This window comes from Urocampus carinirostris, chromosome 11, assembly GCF_059441175.1.
Source record: "Urocampus carinirostris isolate Australia breed hairy pipefish chromosome 11, RoL_Ucar_1.0, whole genome shotgun sequence".
In the NCBI taxonomy this organism is placed as follows: Eukaryota; Metazoa; Chordata; class Actinopteri; order Syngnathiformes; family Syngnathidae; genus Urocampus; species Urocampus carinirostris.
In genome coordinates, this window is record NC_142359.1 from 18,508,038 (window position 1) to 18,527,973 (window position 19,936).

The 19,936-nt window shown below is 43.8% G+C and overlaps 1 protein-coding gene across 2 annotated transcripts; it reads left to right on the forward strand.

Moving 5' to 3' along the window:
• The first annotated feature begins 218 nt into the window (after nt 1-218).
• Nucleotides 219-18,327, forward strand: LOC148356629 (uncharacterized). Of its 2 annotated transcripts, XR_015852005.1 has the most exons (6): nt 219-370; nt 5,069-5,502; nt 8,087-8,251; nt 12,150-12,354; nt 13,858-14,746; nt 14,824-18,327. XR_015852005.1 is itself a non-coding variant. In XM_088347382.1 (5 exons), the coding sequence occupies exons 2-5, from the start codon at nt 5,358-5,360 to the stop codon at nt 14,582-14,584; spliced, it is 1,242 nt and encodes a 413-aa protein (XP_088203508.1). In that variant the 5' UTR covers nt 219-370; nt 5,069-5,357; the 3' UTR covers nt 14,585-18,327. The 2 variants fall into 2 exon arrangements, 1 of the variants encoding a protein (XP_088203508.1); XM_088347382.1 differs by having other exon boundaries at nt 13,858-18,327.
• Nucleotides 18,328-19,936: the final 1,609 nt, after the last annotated feature.

Sequence of the window (19,936 nt, forward strand, 5' to 3'; positions counted from 1 at the left end):
ATAATAGAGGAATTGCGTGTCACTCATCCGAATATATTAACACTCATGCACAATGGCATGTAATTCCCCTTGTCTTCATCAGGTCAATGATATAAAAGTCAAATAAGAAAAGACGATTTCAATAATTTACTCATAGAAACGGGTCTCGTTGGACCATTCTGCAGTGTAAACCTTTATTTTGAAATGTTACCGGAAATACGCAGCGCAGTACGGCAAGCTCGACGTGCGACGGGAGCTGATGGCGGCGGGGCTGGCGATGGTCTCACCAAGGAGGCGGGGAAGGCTCCAGGCAGAGAGAGGAGGCCCCGGCGGTTCCCAAACATCGAACCGAAAGCCGAACCTAAAGCACACAGCCAAGAGGGATGGAGCGGTACGCGTCGCTTTTGTGTTGTGTGTGGACAGAAAGTGTTTGTGTTGATGTGGCGTTCACGGACCACCCGCCATCGCGGTTCGGTAGTGTTGCAATGAGCCGATTGTGAACGCGATTAAACTCCTTGCTGTCTCCTTTCAGGACGAATTCGAACGTTAGGAGGCGCTAGGGAGTGAGTGCGCCTTCAGTTGTCATGACGACTGCTGCCAACGCACATGATTATATGCTAAACTAAGCATCTACTTAGAATATCTCAAGAGAAAAATGAATCCTTAAGTATTTCTAAATGCTTGTGATTTGAGACACTCATTTATGGGTTATCACATCTTTATCAGTTTGGTGTAGCCTCCCCAGAGCTAGCTTTTGGTTAAGGTTAGGCCAAAATAGGGTTTTACTCCAAAAAGCTCTGATAAAAACATTCCACTGCTGTCTAATTGCCTTTAAACATTTTGCTTCACAGAAAAGTATCTAAAATTAAAAAGAAAACATTTAGAATTAATATAAAAATAAACCAACCAATCGGTCATAAATGAATAAGTAATTTGCATTGGCTGCACTTACATTAAAGGGACGTTGCGTATTATACGACTACTAGATATCGCTGTATTGTGTAGTGTGACCGAGTGCTACAACGAACAACGAAGAATACAAACTATGGTGACTCAAGTGGAGCAAAACCTCATTTTTTTCTCATTTTTAGCCAAGCCAGTTTCAAAGTAAGTAAAAAGGAAAACAATTATGATTACAAATGTTTAATGAAGAAAAAGGGGGGGAATATAAATGAAAAAAATGAAGAAAAAGAAGAAAAAAGAAAAGGGTCAAGGGAAAAATAGAAAGTGAAAAAGAGATAAAGCAGAAATAAAAAATGGGTTAAAATAAATAAAAAAAGATAAAAAGGAAGGAAAAAGAGAGGGGAAATAATACAAGAAAAAACAAAATAAGAAAGAAAGAAAAAAACAGGTTTTATGTCAAATAAGTACAAATGTTTAAACTTACTAGTATTTGCGTATATTTAAAATATGCATGTTTATATCACAGTTAATTTATTTTTGCTTACTTTTTAAATCAATAATGTTTTGTACTTTTTTTTTCTTGAATACTTCTTAATAGTTAGTGAGTTATGGCATTTCTGGGGGTTCCTATCAGTTTGGTAAGTAAATCTCAAAATAATGTCAACTTGATCTCAAATCATACCTTTCAACCATAGGCATTTTTTCTTTTTATTAATGATTGCATTTCCCCTTCTTAATAAAAACTTCTTAATAAAACCTAAAAGCACAACGCGGCACCTATTTACTAACAGCAAAACACACTATGTAGGACAGGTGTCACGGTCGCCTTGGTGACCAGTCTGCCCCGCCCCCTGGGCAACAGCTGAAAGCAGTTCCACTAATGGTGGGTCTGTATTTAAGGCTGCATGGTGGGCTCTGCGGTTGCTGGTTCGTTACTACTCATTCTTCACAGTCCCGGTCTGTTATGCCTTGTCCTGTTTAGTCTGTTATGCCTTGTCCTGTTTTAGTCTGTTATGCCATGTCCCGTTAAGTTCGTGCCGGAGGAACTCTGTATTGTTCTGTTTTGCCCCGGAGTATTGGGCGACTTTTATTTTATTAAATAAAACTTACGGATCGTCAACGCATTTGAGTTCTCCCTTCATGCCTCCTGCCTCTGTTCTGGTCCGGTCCCCTTCCACGCCACCATGCCCTCGTGACAGAATGAACCCGCCAACAAATAGAACTCAGCGAACGATCCCAGCGCGACATTGGGGAGAGCTGGAGTGCGCAGTTTGGCAGGCGCCTACTGAGTTGGCCTTCCCTGCCCGTTCGAACCACGGCCCCGCCCGTCGTGGCCCTTGCTGTGCCTCGAATGGGGTCCCAGGAAGAATTGACGCCTGCCTGCCCGACTCCCGTGCCGATTGCCTGCTATTCCCTCTCCCCTGCGTGCAAGTCCGACTCCGACTCCGCTGCCCGTCGGGCCAACTCCGACTCCGCTGCCCGTCGGGCCGACTCCGACTCCCAAACCTGCCTGTTCGACTCCCAAGCCTGCCTGTTCGACTCCCAAGCCTGCCTGTTCGACTCCCAAGCCTGCCTGTTCGACTCCCAAGCCTGCCTGTTCGACTCCCAAGCCTGCCTGTTCGACTCCCAAGCCTGCCTGTTCGACTCCCAAGCCTGCCTGTTCGACTCCCAAGCCTGCCTGTTCGACTCCCAAGCCTGCCTGTTCGACTCCCATGCCTGCCTGTTCGACTCCCATGCCTGCCTGTTCGACTCCCATGCCTGCCTGTTCGACTCCCATGCCTGCCTGTTCGACTCCCATGCCTGCCTGTTCGACTCCCATGCCTGCCTTGAGTCTCCCTGTACTGATTTTGTTCAGTCTTTCCTGTCCTGTCTTGTCTGTTCTGAATCTGTTCCCCCTGAGTCTGACTCTTCTGAATCTGATCCCCCCCTGAGTCTGACTCTTCTGAATCTGATCCCCCCCTGAGTCTGACTCTTCTGAATCTGATCCCCCCCTGAGTCTGACTCTTCTGAATCTGATCCCCCCCTGAGTCTGACTCTTCTGAATCTGATCCCCCCTGAGTCTGACTCTTCTGAATCTGATCCCCCCCTGAGTCTGACTCTTCTGAATCTGATCCCCCCCTGAGTCTGACTCTTCTGAATCTGATCCCCCCCTGAGTGCGACTCTTCTGAATCTGACCCCCCCTGAGTGCGACTCTTCTGAATCTGACCCCCCTGAGTGCGACTCTTCTGCATCGGCCTGTCCTGAGTGCGACTCTTCTGCATCGGCCTGTCCTGAGTGCGACTCTTCTGCATCGGCCTGTCCTGAGTGCGACTCTTCTGCATCGGCCTGTCCTGTTTACCTGTTCTGATTTTGCCTGTCCTGTTTATCTGTCCTGTTCTCATTTTGCCTGTCCTGTTCTCGTCGGTTCTGCCTGTCTGTCATCCCCTGTCCAGTTGGCCACCAGACCCCCCCCTGCCGAGCGCCGATTCCGATCCGCCCGACACAGATGGCGCCTGCCTCTCCCCGTTCCTGCGTGTTCGGAGGAGGGAGCGGGGTTGCCCCAATCGTGAGCGTCGAACCATTCCGGGGCGTGAGGTTGTAATTTTTTCTTTTTTGGGACCTCGGGAGCTGTCCCTTAAGAGGGGGGCTCTGTCACGGTCGCCTTGGTGACCAGTCTGCCCCGCCCCCTGGGCAACAGCTGAAAGCAGTTCCACTAATGGTGGGTCTGTATTTAAGGCTGCATGGTGGGCTCTGCGGTTGCGGGTTCGTTACTACTCATTCTTCACAGTCCCGGTCTGTTATGCCTTGTCCTGTTTAGTCTGTTATGCCTTGTCCTGTTTTAGTCTGTTATGCCATGTCCCGTTAAGTTCGTGCCGGAGGAACTCTGTATTGTTCTGTTTTGCCCCGGAGTATTGGGCGACTTTTATTTTATTAAATAAAACTTACGGATCGTCAACGCATTTGAGTTCTCCCTTCATGCCTCCTGCCTCTGTTCTGGTCCGGTCCCCTTCCACGCCACCATGCCCTCGTGACAACAGGGGCCCCAAACTTGATTTTCTTGGGGGGTGCTGAACCTTGGGTCTGAGTGAGATTTGGCCGCATCAGGTTTGATGAAAATATACCATTCTTAAATATATTTTAGGAAAAAAACATTGGTACAAAATTAGTCCTAAAAATACAGACACAATATTGAGAATTTGTATGAATATCAATTCCAGACTTTAAGCATCCTCAAAATGTTGACAACAAACGGTTTCGTTTGGACTTGGCTCAAGAGGTAGAGCGCTCGTCTTGGAACTAAAAGGTTGCAAGTTTGAGTCCTGCCTCTTCCAAGATAAATGTCAAAGTGTCCTTGGGCAAGACACTGAACTCCTAATGTCCCCGATAAGCATGGCTGACTCCTCTATCGATGCGACTGTGTGTGATTGGCTTAGTAGATTGTAAAAACAATTTTGGAGGTTTTCCGTGACTGGTTAAAACTATAGAAATGCAGTCTATAAAGCTGAATCTTTCAGATTTAATTTCCCTCTATGTTCCGGTCTGAAAATGCTGGTCTACTAGTGATCCCAAGAGTCGAGAAAAAATCCCCAGTTTCTAGAGCGTTCTCCATTCGGGCCCAGGTGCTCTGGAATGCTATGCTCCTTGAGATTCGATCTGCAACCTCAGTGGAACTGTTTAAATCTAGGCTTAAAACACACTCCCATTCCATAGCTTATGAATAACCTACATTTCTTGTTGATGATATCTGTGTATTAATTGTTATTACAACACCCATTGCAGCCTGGTCATCCAGGAAGGGACCTCATGTGCGATCCCTTCCCCAGGTTTCTTCATTTACCTCATGTTGAAGTTTTGGGTTTTTCCTTGCCCTCATGTAGGTTTTAGATCAGGGGATGGTATAATAATAGTCTGTAATTTGCAATAGTCTGTGAAGCCCTTTGATACTCCTTGTGATCAAGGGCGTCACAAATAAACATGACTTGACTTGACTTGAATCGTCCAATTATTTTTAAGCCCTTAAAATGTGGTGTGTTTGAAAGTCAGATGTTTTTGTTCAACCACTTGAATTAAAAATTACAGTTTGCACTTCATTGCTGGTCAATATATTTTATTTCAAGTCCAATGTGGTTGCATGTCGATCCCAACCTCGGAAAATTGTCTGTCCAAATATTTTCGGGCCTTAATGTTTGTCTTGTTTTTCTGCAGGTGGGATCACCACTCGGCTGCCATCTTGTCTCCCCCAGCTGCCGTGTCCCTCCCTGTGTGGCGCTTGTCAGTGTAGCTTTTGACCTATGTGTTTTCAAAACTTTAGCCGACTAACAGGCTCAAACTGTTAGCGGTCAAAAGCTGTGCACTAGAAGAGCAGAATTGACTTTGTAGTAGTAATAATAATGGAAATCCAAGGATTATCCCACAATTTCAGGGACTATTAGGTGGTCAGCACTGACAAGTAGCGGTGGCGCAGGACTAGGGCATTGGTCAGTGCAGGGGTGCAATGGAGTACCACTCCGGTGGCAGCCTGCCCCTGCTGGGGAGACCGCGCTACTGCCCTGGCTCCAACTCCAATGGCGGCTACCTGTGTGAGACGGGACACTGCTGTGGCGAGACGGGCTGCTGCACTTACTACTACGAACTGTGGTGTGAGTAGTCCGGAATCACCTTCTCATATGGCTACAACTAACGACTATTTTAAAAGTCGACTAGTCACCGACCATTGAAACCATTCGTCGAATAATCGGACTATTAATTCCTAGCATGAAAAAAATGGTACGTTGAAAAATACATCTTTTATTAAACATACTGCGGATTTGTTAGAACATTAAATACAAATCTAAAACCAATTTTGGCCTGGTCAGGAGGTCCAGGAATCCATAAATGTCAATTTTTAGGGACAGATAATGAATTAAAATCGACTATTAGTTACCAGCAACTACTAGCCAACTTCACCCTCTTATAAGGTTTTGATTGGAATAGTGAGCATCTGTATCAAAAATGCATGGAGTTTTAACGATAACCCCTAATTTCACAAAAACTCACAACCTCTTTTTATTCACTTTAGCTCAGGGGTCACCAACCTGTTGGAAACTGAGAGTTAATTATTTTTTATTAATTAGGGAAAAGGGCTTACAGTCTGATTTCTGCTTGTAATTATTAGTACGATACTATGATACCATTATATTATGACCAGATTATAATGATTAGAAGAAAGGTCAACATATGCTCTCTGTTTGCCTCTGTCTGAGTGATTTCTATATATAAATTTAAGTACAATTAAAACAAAAGTTGGGAATAAATGATCATGTATTTAATAGTGTCAGGACCAAAACGGAAACAGGACCCACTTGGGTAACGTTTACCACAAGTTTTATTGAAGGAACGAGGAAGGGCTACGCCCACGATCCGGTGTTCGCTCTCGTACTCTGCTTGTACTCCGAACACGGAAGTGGATCTTCTGTGGCGTGTCGGAATGGAAAAAAACCGGGTCGGTAGCCGGGACAGGAGAGCAAAAACGTGGTCGGGGTCGGAAGCGAGTCGTAAGCCAGAACGGGAGAGCAGACGTGATCGGGATCAAAACGAGTTGTAGCCGAAGACGGACGGGAGCAAAACGGGACAGGCGGGGGTCAGGGTCGAAAAAGGCTTGCACGGAGATTCGCAGACGGACTGACAACAGGGGACAGATAGGAGTGGGTTTAAATAAGGACAGGGAGCCAATCAGAGTCCGAGGCAGTTGGCGCCAAAGGAGCGGGCACAGGTGATTCACATTGGTAATCATGACAAATAGGGCTGCTACTAATGCTCAAGCTGAATAGTCACCGACTATTAGAACGGTTTGTCGGGTAATCGGACTAAATTTTTTTCTTCTTAAATTTAGCAATTATAAATAAACACCAGAACAACAGGTACCATGAGAAATACTTATTTTATTGGACATACTGAAGATTTGTTCAGAATAAAATATCATGCACCAGAACTGGATCAGGACCCAAACGCGTGACATTACTTACACAAGCCTTTTATTTTACGGGAAATGAGAGTCATGCACGTTAGACAGCGGTCTGGCGCGGAAAGACAGAATGCCAGAGACCGACGAAAACGATACCAATTGCCCGAGTAGATATCGGACGGATGGGGTCGATACCGGACAGGACGGGACAGACGGGATTGATAATGAAACAGGATATCAAAATTAAACAGGACAAACTAGACGGGAACGAAAACTGGAGAGAAAAATAAACACCACAAAAATAGACGGGGACGAAACTTGAGACCGATATTAAACAGGACAAAATAAACGGGAACAATACCGGACAGGAATTACCAACAGGAAAACAGGACCGAGTCAGAGGTTATTTGACGGACTGACAAACGAAGAGCGAAAGCACTGAGCTTAAAAAGACGGAAAAGCCAATCTGTCAATGAGCCGCAGCTGGCGCCACCCGGGCGGGGCCAACTGGGCGCCATGGCAACCGTGACGTAAAATAAATTAGGCACAGTGCTTAGTCAGTAAAGATCGAAATCTATAAATAAACCTCTGCCCATTCTTAGGAACAGACAAATAAATAAATAAAAAAATCAAGTCAACATGTTTTTTTTATCCCTATAAACAAAGAACTGGCTATTTACCAATTGTAGAACAACATATAAAACAAATAGTGCATTTTGTGAAGTACATTCAGTGGTCAACTGAAACGTACCGAACAAAAGAGTGAAACGATTCTCAACAGTTTCAAATGAAACGCTTTGATCAACTGTTATTTCTCATTCTTAAAGTTTAACTACTGAGGTTTGTTCTGCGGACTGCATGCATTTTATTTCAGATATGTTTGTCAGGCACAGTCCGGCTTTTATAGTGGATTTTATGCGTATAAGATAAACCATTTATGTTATCAGAACCGTATTGGCTTGACTGTTACTTAAATCCTACCAGGGCGGATCAGACCCATGTTTTGTTTAACTGTCCAAAGTGTGTTCTCTTTAAATCAGGGGTGTGGAACTCTTTTTAACTCAGGGGCCAGACAATAGAACAAACATTCTCGCGGGGGCCGGACTAGTTGATTGAGGAGACAGAAAAAAAGAGAGAGAAATAAGAGAGGGAGAGAAAAAGAGAGTGTGGGACAAGGAAAAAGAGAAAGGGAGAAAAAAAAGAGAAGAGAATAGAGGCTAGAGAATAGATGAGTCCAATTTATTTGCATAAATTGTAACGGTGATGCCCAATCCACGCAGGGTTCTGGCTGTTGTGGACGGCACTCATCATGTTTAGCTGCTGCTGCGCCTACCGCCACAGGCGAGCCAAAGCCCAAGCGCAGCAGCAGCAGCGGTGCCAGCGAGAAATCAGTCTGCTGGCCTACCAGGGCACCGCTTCCTACCCGTCCTCCATGCTGGACCTCAGTAAGTCAACCGCGTCTCCCGTGTTTCTGAACAGAGTACAGTGCCTAAAGAAAGTATTTCCCCCCCATGAACTTTTTCTCATGTTGCCATATTTCAGGCTTGAAATTTAAAGTTAAAAAAACGGAAAATAGGTTCTATGAATCAAAACAATCGTGAAGTGGAACCAAATGATTTCAACATTTTACATTTTATTTACAACAAAAATCTAAAATATTGGCCCCCTGTCCTCTCATCCCATCCAACTGACTCCAGAAGTTACCTAAAGACTTCTGAACGGTCCGATGTCGAATGTCCAATGTACCGTATTTTCACGACTCTAAGGGTTATAGGGCGCACCCCCCAAAAATAGTTCTTGGTCCTATATTTTCCAATCATTAGGCGACCCGGATTATAAGGCGCTACAATGGGAACGTCGACAAAACAGTCAGATAGTTCAGTCAAACTTATTACCCCCTTAACATTCCCAAAGCTTGCAAAGAAGCAAATACGTGTCTCAGACATGTACGGAAACAGTGTCTGTACGATGTCACCAATCACTCAAATGCATCGTTCCAATTATCATTCGGAAGGTTAAAGTCTTGGGATTCAAGAAATGCCAACCATTTCTTAGTTTCTATTTTATTTTTCGCTGGTAACTGTGTGGACAGCAAAGTAAGAATTTTATTGTGCAGGGAAACAGGGTTCTTTACTGTGCATATGACAATAAACACTTTGAATTGAATTGAGTTTAAAAATAGACTCATCACAGAAACATCAAGATCGTTCTAAAACAAGATACCGGGAAAATATAAAGCCGCATAGCTCACCTAAGTTCTCTTGCAGCCATCACGTTCAATAATGATACACAACCGTGGTCTTCTTACAACCGTGAGTGTAGTAAATCCAACCGTGTAAAATATTTACAAATACAGATTAGTAAAAAATGTTTTCTCTATGCCGTAGTGCAACCCAACGTGTGATTCACATTCATCTTTTTCGGCCAATTGCAGGCTTTGTTTTGCCCCGCTTTAGCCTATGCGAGCCTGTAAATGATGAAAAGGATCAGCCTCCTTTACCCCCGAATAACTTTAGCCAATAGTGACTGATTCAAATGATGATTGACACATTGGTTAGGAATTGAAACGCTGGTGTATATATATCCCAACATACACCGCGGACTACTCCGCTTTCGGGGGAAAATCTAGTCGGCGGCTGCTTGCCTTAGTTGCAAAACTTTGCGACTTAATATTGATCCATATATAAGGCGCACTGTATTATAAGGCGCATGGTCAGCTTTTGAAAAAAATAACGGCTTTTAGGTGCGCCTTATAGTCGTGAAAATACGGTAACGACGACAGAGTGCACCTATATGACATTAAGTCTCAGTTTAAATGCACCTGCTCTGTGGTGGGCTCAGAGTTCTCAGAGGAGAACAGGCCAGGCAGGTCCAGGTTAAAGTTGTGGAAAAGTTCAAAGCACTAATTGTAATACAAGAATGTTTTGCAACATTTACACATCTCCCAGAGCACAGTGCAATATCAAAATGGAGAGATCATAAAATCACTGCATACCTAACAAGACCTGTTCGTCCCTCTAGACCAGGGGTAGGGAACCTATGGCTCCGAAATAAAATGTAACTATTGCACATCTCTCTGTGGCGTTCCAAAGTCAAGTGATTTCATCCCGATTTTGGTTCATATAAAGCCGAAGCAACTTAATGCAGAAGTTTGATAAGAAACCATTTAAACTGATAAATAAAAATGCTGGCAAACGTCTTTGATGGGGTGAGCAGTACAGGTGGGCGGATCCCTGCACACAGCGCAAGGCACTTCCTTCTCTCTCTCGCTCAGTGCAGTCTACACCGAAGGTGAATATGACGATATGCTTATCGTTTGCATTAATTTGTGACATTTTTACAAAAGAACTTTGCATGCACATTGTTTTGAAACCGTTATTAAGGACAAATTTCATGGAAAAAAAGTTGCCTCAACACTCTTAATTGAAGGTGGAAGACAAATTGTAAATGGGATATTTACATTGATTTGGGACACAGGATTTCATTTCATACATTTGATTAAATCATCAAATGGCACACAGTGAAATAAAATTTGCTGAAGAATTAGCTTTTGTCTAGAGAGCCTGTTTGGCAGTTTTTTCAATTTTGTCTGAAAATATATGATGTGGCTCTCTCAATTTCTTTTTAAAACATTTTTTGCTTTTATGGCTCGTTGGGTCAAAAAGGTTCATGAGGACTGCTCTAGACTTTCAGCCCAAATAGGAGAAACCTAATCAGAGAAGCAACCAAAAGGCCCATGATCACATTGGATGACCAGCAGGCATACACAGCTGAAATGGGACAATCTATCAGTCGTACTTTGCATAAATCTGCCCTTTGTGGAAGAGTGGCGAGAAGAAAGCCCTTTCTGACGTTTGGTGTTAGAGTAACAGTGCACATCACCCTAAAACACTATCCTAATTGTCAAACATGGTGGTAGCATCATCCTGCTCTGGGGTTGCCTTTGTTGGGCAAGGATTCGGGATATCATAAGAGTTGATGGGAAGATGGATGGAGCCAAATACAGGGCGATTCTGGCAGAAAATCTTTTAAAGCCGAATGAAACCGGAGAGTTGGGCGCAGGTTTACTTCCCAACAGGACAAAGACTTTAAACATAAAGCAAAATCTACAATGGAATGGTTCAAGACTAGTAATATAAAGGTGTTAGTATGGTCAAACTGCCCTGAACTGAAATAATCTCTGCAAATGCTACTAAGATTAAATAATCTGAGTTGCAACACAGAAATTCAAGGTTTTAATGCTTGCACGAAAAAAAATTTGCAATCAAATGCCTGCAGCTGAATGTAGCATGGGCATCTTATCTGGAAAACAGGTTGAGACAATAACTTGAAGCTTTACCTGGTACTTTGTTAAATTCGATCACACTCTGAAACACTAAACATTGTATTTTACACATTTTTCCAAGGGTAGGTTGAGGCATTTCCAAAAGTGGCCACTTGAACACTAACGTTTGCAAATGTGTTTTTCACTTCCGCCAATTTTTTAGACATTTTGAAATAGTTGTAAATGTATGACTTCTCTTTCAAGAAGTCAAACAATGATTGTGTATAAAGACGGATTTCGTGTGGTATTTCCGCATGTTTATTTTCGACGTGGATTTGAATAAACATGGCAAAAATGTATAAGTTTATGTTGGGAATTTTATTAACTAACCAATATTTCAATCATTATTTCATTGGGTTTTTACTGGCTAAAGATATCCTAAGCTAAAAAGGCAATCTTGGTTTTATCAGTACAGGTCATTATTGGCTAATGCAGGCTGTGGACAGTGAAAAAAAGCCTGCTATTAGTCAAGAGTGGTGTAGATCAAAAGCACAGAGGCTAACAGCCTCACTGGGAATCATTTTACGAATCTGCTGATTTGTAAACGGAAATTATGTGGCAAAATGGATTTCGCAAAGGAACGCCCAGCGATGCAGAAATACTTTTAGGCGAATTTTTTAACTGTCACCATTATTGTAAATATTTTACCCGGTTGAATTCACTAGACCTGGTCCTGAAAGTAAAGTCTCCATGATCGCGTACATTCAACTCATTTGTTGACTGCCAGGGGCCGTAATTGGTGAGCTTCACCAGCTTTATAGTTTTCGGGGAATTTTTTCCGACGTATTGTGCTGTTTCTGCGATGAGTACATTTTGAAATGGTCATATTTTGAATCCCAGGATTTTAAGCTTCCCAATGATATGTGGCATGATGTATTTAAGTGACTGGGGACATTGTACATTCTTGGAGTTTTTTATTTATATGTTTTATGCCTGAAAAATGTCAATACGTCCAAAAGTTCTTGGGGGGGGTCAATACATTTAAAGGCACAGTACGTTGACGTACCGCACGCATGCAGGTTTCCTGGCGTCACTCAAGTTGCCGTCTTATGAGGAGGTGGCGGCGCAGCCTTCCACACCGCCGCCCCCTTACAGCTCTGTTTTCACATCGCCGCGCTATCCGCAGCCCCCCCGCACCACCAACCCCCACCTACTCATGCAGCACGACCCGCTGCTGCACCACCTGCACAGCGACGGACCCTCTTCACTCAGCTCAGAGAACAGGTGCGTCTCTCTGCCATCGGAATTGAAAGAAAAAGCCATTGCAGTAAACCCCCCGTGCTTTGCGGGGATGCGTTTCGAATCCGTGAAGTAGAAACCTTTATTTTCTTAATTAACCATTTATTTATATGTTTATTAAATACTCTTATAATACATTGAAACCAAAGAATGCCCCCCAATTTGCAGGCTAGAATATTTGTTTAACAAATAAAAAAAATATTTAACTTTATGAACCATTTTTTTTAGAAATAACTTTTATTTTGTCACATTTTATTTTGAAAATATTCTTGCTTAGCTCAAGAGGGAGAGAGCTCTTCTTGGGATCAAGAGGTCGCAGATTCGATTCCCGGCTCCTCATGTTATATGTCGAAGTGTCCTTGGGCAAGACACTGAATCCCTAATGCCTTGCATGGCTGATGCTGCTATTGGTTAGTTAGTGTGTAAAAGGGAAAAGTGTAAAGCACATTGTAAAGGGTTTAGGGGGGTCTTCATTGACTTGAAAAGCACTATATAAATGCAGAACATTTACATTTGCCGTTGTATTGCCTAACAAGACACAATCCACTTTACTTCACGTGATACTTTGTTGCCATCTTGTGGACATTATGGAAACTGCATTTTCTTTCCAGTCTGCAACCCAATATGTTAGAAGAGCCATATTGTAGAGCTGCAAAAAAATATGAGTCTTATATAAGGCATATAAGGAAGGAAACACATACTGTGGCGGATTCATATTTATTGTAAACCTTAAGAAAGTGTCCTGGTTGTTTTCCTACAGAAACCCAATATTTTTCCATTGTCTAACATTTTTCAAAAAGCACCAGGGAGCTACTTGGGTGTTCCAACGAGCCACATGTGGCCCCAGTGCAAGTTTAGCGAGTTGAGGAGTCCAACTTTGTTGGCAATAGAAAGCATCTCCTTCTTCCTTTTGGGCATAGCCGAATTAGAGCGTTTTGTTGACATGATGGCTTTTAGTGAAACTTGAAGAAGAAAGATATTTGCGCATACATAATGTAGGTTTGTCAAGCTGTTTTATGTATTTGTACAACTCAGACTCCAACTGACGTTTGTTTCTTGAACTGCTTGCATTTAATTGTCTAGCGTAACGCTTGTTAGCAAATATACAGGTATAAAATGTACAACAGAAGACTTCAATACTGTTTTTGGTTTGAATGTTACTGGAACCTTACGGAGGGGAGTCAGACTCCATTTTGTTCAACTGTCCGTCATGATCTTCGAACGCTCGTGCGTCACTGCTACTGGATAAACGGTTCCCAAATTTTAGAAGTTTTTGGTACGGGTACTTGATGTTGACGCCGTCATTTCTGTATGTCACTGCTAGAAGACAGAGATGCTATTGCGCATAATCGACTCTCAGGAGAAATTATAGTCACGTAAGATGCTTCACTCTGTTGAGGAAATGCGTCTCGCGACTATTTCTATCATCGATTTTTGTCGACGACGTGGACTAACCATAGCAGTAATGTACTTTTTCTCTCTCTCCAGTAGCTCCAGCTGCTCCTGTGACTCCTGTTGCCCCTCTTCTCCATGTAGTTCCTCCCCCTCGGCCCCCCTGACCTATGAGACAGACACAAGCCATGCCTCTACGCCCAGTGAGCTGGCGGCCACCCCATTTGACGTTCCCATAGAGACCCTCCCGCAGGCTCCTCTTTTTCCCGTTACCAACACCACAACTGCCCTTACAGACACATCCACCACTGCAAAAACCAGCTCGTCGCGGCCCGCCAGTCCGCCCGCCAACCCAGCCTCGCCTTCAGTCCTAGACCCAGAGTCCGCTTCTAAGAATCCAGGGTCGCCCTATACCAGTGGGTGCACAGCCACACCTGCACTCACTCTTCCTTCCCCCACTTCCCTGCTGGATGCAGATTTACCCACGCAGCCCAGTCAGGCCCCGTCCAAACAGACTCTTTTCTCACCCTGCGTGAATGTCTTTCAAGCGGAGCCAGAGGGGGAAGAGAACGAAGACGACGTGGACGCCGATGAGAGCCAATACCGCCACCGGAGACTGACGGGTGACTCCGGCATCGAGGTGTGCCGCTGCCGCGTCCAGGAACAGGAAGCGCGGAAGGAAGACGCCAAGCAAGAGAATGCCGCTCGGAGTATAAACTCCGATCTCCACGACAGCGTGGACTGTCCCTCCAAGCACGCCGCTACGCCGTGTCATGCTCCCGAAGAGGCGGGCGATGTCGTGGTTGTCGTGGAAACAGCCTGATGGCCCGTCTTACAATCTAAAGAGAGGATGCTCCTGTCATCAATCTTCATATCTCGTAGATTCGCTGCCAGTCATCTAATACACCCAATGTAAAAACTTCCATTTTTTGGATTCACCTTCTGACTGGGCATGGACGATATCGTATAGACATTGGAACTAGAGGTAACATCCAGCGGCCCAGGCCCGCGGGTCTTAGCAACTGACCCAGCCCGAGACCAACCAAATAACATGATTTGCAGGACTAAGCCTGAAGTTTGTGAGGACTCAGGAGGAGGAGAAGTGACCTATGATGGTATCTTCTGGCTTAAGTCATCATTGCAGCCTCCGTCAAGCTCCTTTTCTGCAAGTATGTGCATTTCTTAGATGTGCTCTAATCATACAGAGACGGGAAGGAGTTCTTTAAATGGACATTGCAAGAATTTAATACAATACTTGTTGAGATGAGGGGACCTGTTTTGTTTTTTTGCAGACTACAGTCTCTCGTAGCCAAATTTACTGACGGCCTCAAAAGGCATCAGCACACCAACACTGGTTTCGACAAGACACTGATTTAATCTTTGTTTTCGTTTTCATTTTATAAACATATATTTCTTTTTTTTTTTAAAGGCAGCGAGAGAGAAGCCTGGCATGACCCAAACGCAATTATTACCATTTTAGGCCGGGCTGAAAGACGGTTGTACCCGGGCTTGGGCTTAAGATCTTACCTCCGATCGGAACTTACTGACTAGACTTAGAGGTGTCTTTGGCGCCATGCTGTTTGGACGTGTGTATTTCTTGATTAGATATATCCTTTTAGATGCATCTTGTTCAAGCAAATATTTTGCTCTTGGACAAAGTCTTGGAAGATGTAGACACGTCTCTGATTTTCAACATGGGTCTTCGGTGTGTCCGACACTCCCAGAACGGACATTCGCTGTTTGAATGTAGACACATCCTGTTTGAAGTGTATACTACCAGAATTGACATGCTTACCTCCTGATGGGTGATGAAAACTTTCTAATTGGACATGGACTCTTCCTGAGTGTACGGTTTTTGCAAGCCTGCCAAATATGGACTTCTTAAGAACGACTTATTCCTAAGATTGTGATTATCTTGGTAAAAAGGCAATGTACTTTTTCACTACTCTCCCCTTCCCATACAAACACATACGTTAAATTTTGACTTACAATATTACCTCGGTTATCGCGGTAGATAAGAGACACAAACCCCTTGCGAAACATGGAAATCCACAAAGAAGCAACACTCCTTCATAAAAGCCCCCAAGTGTCAAATTTACCTCAGACGTCCTTACCACTGACAGTACAGAACACAGAATTGCAGTTGAATGAAAGGTCTTTATTGTCATTATACAAAAGTATAGAATAGAATAGAATATGCCTTGATTGTCATTGTTACAACATGGGATATGCTGTGACAACGAAATTGGACGACTCCAGTTCCACATTTACAGTGAGGATAAGGAAACAAAGAGATAAAGGAACAAAGAACTAACTGTCTTTGTTGTAAGTAGGCTTTGTTTTCCTTTTGGGGGGGGGGGGGGTGATGAGGGGGGTGAGGGACAAACAGAGTTGGTGGATACAACTGAAATGTTTGATGTTTGATCTTACATTACACATAGTCCAGTGTTTTTTCCGAATTGCTCAGTCCACATATTGAATGGATTTGGGAGTACAGTCCATAAACATGCCCGATTAAAGTATAACGAAATTGGAGGGCTTCTCCATATTATCTCATCGGCTGCACCGCTTATCCTCAGTAGGGTCGCGGGGGTTCTGGAGCCCATCCCAGCAATCATCGGGCAGTGGGCAGGGGACACCCTGAACTGGTTGCCAGCCAATCGCAGGGCACACAGGGACAGACAACTCGCTCGCTCATTCACACCTAGGGACAATTTGGACCAATTCACCTGAAATGCATGTCCTTGGAATGTGGGGGGAAACCGGAGTGCCCGGAGGAAACCCACGCAAGCACGGGGAGAACATACAAATTCCGCACAGAAAGTCCGGTAGCTGGATTTGATCCCACACAGAAGGTTCCCAAGACCTTAGAACTGTGCCGCACACGCGCTAACCACTGTGTCGCCGTGCTTCTCCATTCAGTGTTTAAAAGCAATTTAGAGAGCAGCTAGATAGCTACATGCGAGCATTGGTTATCCTTGGATTGAGCCAGGTCTCTGCAATGATTAAAATACAACAGTTGCAAATGTAGCGGCTTCCCATAAATTGTAGCTCTAGATCATCTGTTTCATGAGTAATGGTATTGACCTTGGTGAAATACAGCCAGAAGTGGCTTATTACATAGCCGTAGGAGGAGACCAGACCTGCAGAACCGCTCTTGCTTTCTCTCCCGATGCCGCCTCACTCCTTTTTTCAGACCCGATAACAATCCACGAAGCACTTGCTGGTGATTACCATTTCTTTGCGCTCTTCCGGCTTTCCTCAGTGTCTGATTCATTTGATTTTTTTTTTTTATGTAACGAGATGCTAAAAATCCGCTGTATCTTCTTATTTTGTTTTGGGTGGTGGACATATTGACTTGTGCGCCGGCCCACCCCTGCTGTTTAACTGACAAAATACACCAGCCTATCACAGTCGAACACAGACAGTCACGCCCAGCCAATATACACTCACTCCCTGCCCCTGTGATAGCTTTGCTGCAGAACACAATGCACAATGAGTTGATATCAATGACAATAAAGACAGTTCAATTCATAACCTGCGAAATATCGAAACCGCGATACAGGGAAGGGTTACTCTATTCCACATTCAACGGTACAATATTTCCAAGCAACGACGTATGCACCTTCAGTTTAAGCTAGCTCCCGGGGACAACATCTCGGTATTCCATGCATTCCCGTTGTTTGCGTACTTTCGTGGAACAGTACTTGAGCTGTGATTTATGATATTTCACCATATCACAAGCATCCATGTACAGGAACACACTTTGAGAAACGGCCTTACCTTTCTGTTCGACATGGATACCTCCTGCTCGTTCATACACACTTCCTGAATGGACCTATACGTGCTATGATTGGACGTGTACAATTCCTTATCGGACACGGATACCTCCTGGTTGCTCATACACACGTTCCGAACGGACTAGTATGTGACATGATCGGATGTGTACGATTCCTAATCGGATATGGACACTCCCTGATTTAACATGAACTACTGTTTGAATATGACACTCTCTCTTTTACCATTCGCTTGACAGACCGGTGAGTGTAAAATAAGGCCCCACTTCCTCTTTTGTGTACTAGTTGTGGTGCTTTTCTTGTTCATTAGCCGAGGGACTGCAACTGCAGAGCGCCCTCTGTGGTGGATTACTGTTACTACAGCTTGCCAAGTTTGTAGCGCTCTTTATTTATTCTTGTCAAAATACCCAAGTTGATTGTGAGTACGGGGACACACTATTAGCCAAATGCTAACTTCCTACAACATGTGTGACCTTAAAATGTTCATGTGAGTAAGATTTACAAAAAAATGCACCTGATCTCTTTTTAAGCCAAAAAACTCATGTGCCCGGGATTTTTTTTCTTTTTCCTTTTCTTTCCTTTTCCTTTCCTTTACTTGGGTCTGGTTTATGACCTTTTTGTGTGGACGGATAGAAGTTTTCTCTGCTCATTGTTATTCTAATCTTTGTATCATGGTGAGGCGCCGACATGGCCGATTCTTAGTCCGATGATCTTGAATATGTGTTTTTTTGTGTGTGAGCTGTGTTAAATAAACTGATCATGTGTGCAACACGATTGTTTAATGAAAGGCACTATTGTTTCAGAATCTTGGGCAAGCCGTGCATTTCAAACCTAGGCTTTCAGAAGGTTTAAACCAGGGGTGTCAAACTCGTTTTAGCTCGGGGGCCACACGATAGAACAAACATTCTGTCGGGGGCCGGGCTAGTATATTAGAGAGAAAGAAAAAGAGAGAAAGAAATAAGACAAAGCGGAGAGAAAAAGAGTGGGTGGGACAATGAAAGAGAAAAAGAGAGAGAGAGAAAAATGGAGGAAAAAAGAGAGAGAAAAAGGCAGGGATGTGATTTTTCCAACTATAGTCGGAATTCCGACTTTTTCACTTTCACTTTTTCACTTGCGAAGCAAACAAATTCAAAATCCGACTGTCTCACTCTTACCTTTATTGCTCTGGCGCACCCTGGTGGCCGTTAGAAAAATTGGCCGCATTGTTGCACAAGCTGCAGGGACTGAACTGCATTTGAACTTACCTTGCAGTATTTACAAAAAAATCAGTTATGTAGGCAAATTATTTTAATCTTCTAAAAATGTTACTTAAATGATAAATATAAGCATGGTTTTGGACAAGTAAATTGCCTAAAACCCAGGAGCTTGGGGGGGGCGGGGGGGGGGCGGTCGCCCCCAAACCCCCAGCTAGGTTTCAGACTTTTTCTCCTCACGTCAATCACATCCCTGAAAAGGGAGGAAAAGAGAGAGAGGAAAAGGGAGAGCGAGAGAGAGAGAAGAAAAGAGATAGCGAGAGAGCCAGGAAAAGGGAGGAAAAGAGAGAGAGGAAAAGACAGAGAGAGAGGAAAAGGGAGGGAGAGAAACACATACAAGTACAGTGTCTTTGTTCGAGGCACCTGGCTTTGGCAACATCAAGTGGACATATTTCGACCTGCAGCTCGTTTTTCTCTTGCGCTTCTCTGAGCGTTGTCTCGCGGGCCGGATTCAATCCCTTAGTGGGCCTGATCTGGCCCCTGGGCCGCATGTTTGACACCCCTGGTTTAAACAATCCAACATTCAATTTCTGTTTTATGGCTAAGAAACATCTTCTGCAGCTACAGCAACGACACATATGAAAAGCATTAGTAATAGCCTTATAAAATAGCAATATTATTTATGAATCTAGCCACATTTGACTCACCAAAATTAGTATTTTTTAATTACTCTGTCGGGCAGATTCCGTGTGTTCCATAAAGGTGTTATTTTCTATCAGCTAATGTTAAATGTTGAGCCTTTCCTGCCGTATTTCTTGCAACGGTGGCATTCTTTTTAGGGATGAAAAAGTCCGCTCGACAGAAACAGTGGATTCGGGCAATTTTTTATTCATGTTTTTGTTGTAAAACCGTGATGTTTCGTAACGCCTTGTAGCAGAAACTGGCTTTCCAACTTAGGATCTGATAAGCTAAACCATCAGCTTGATTTAACACTGATGTTATGTCTCAGGGCCTTCAAAAGTCTTTGTGAAGGCCTCCGGGCAGATTACTGACCCTGGCAACTAGTAATGGCTGAAATGTGATTGGTCAACCTGCGCAACCTGGGTAGAAGCAATGAGAGGGACCTGACAGACAATTTGGAAGTATTTAATAAGTATTCGTGGCCAAAATATCATTACCTCACAT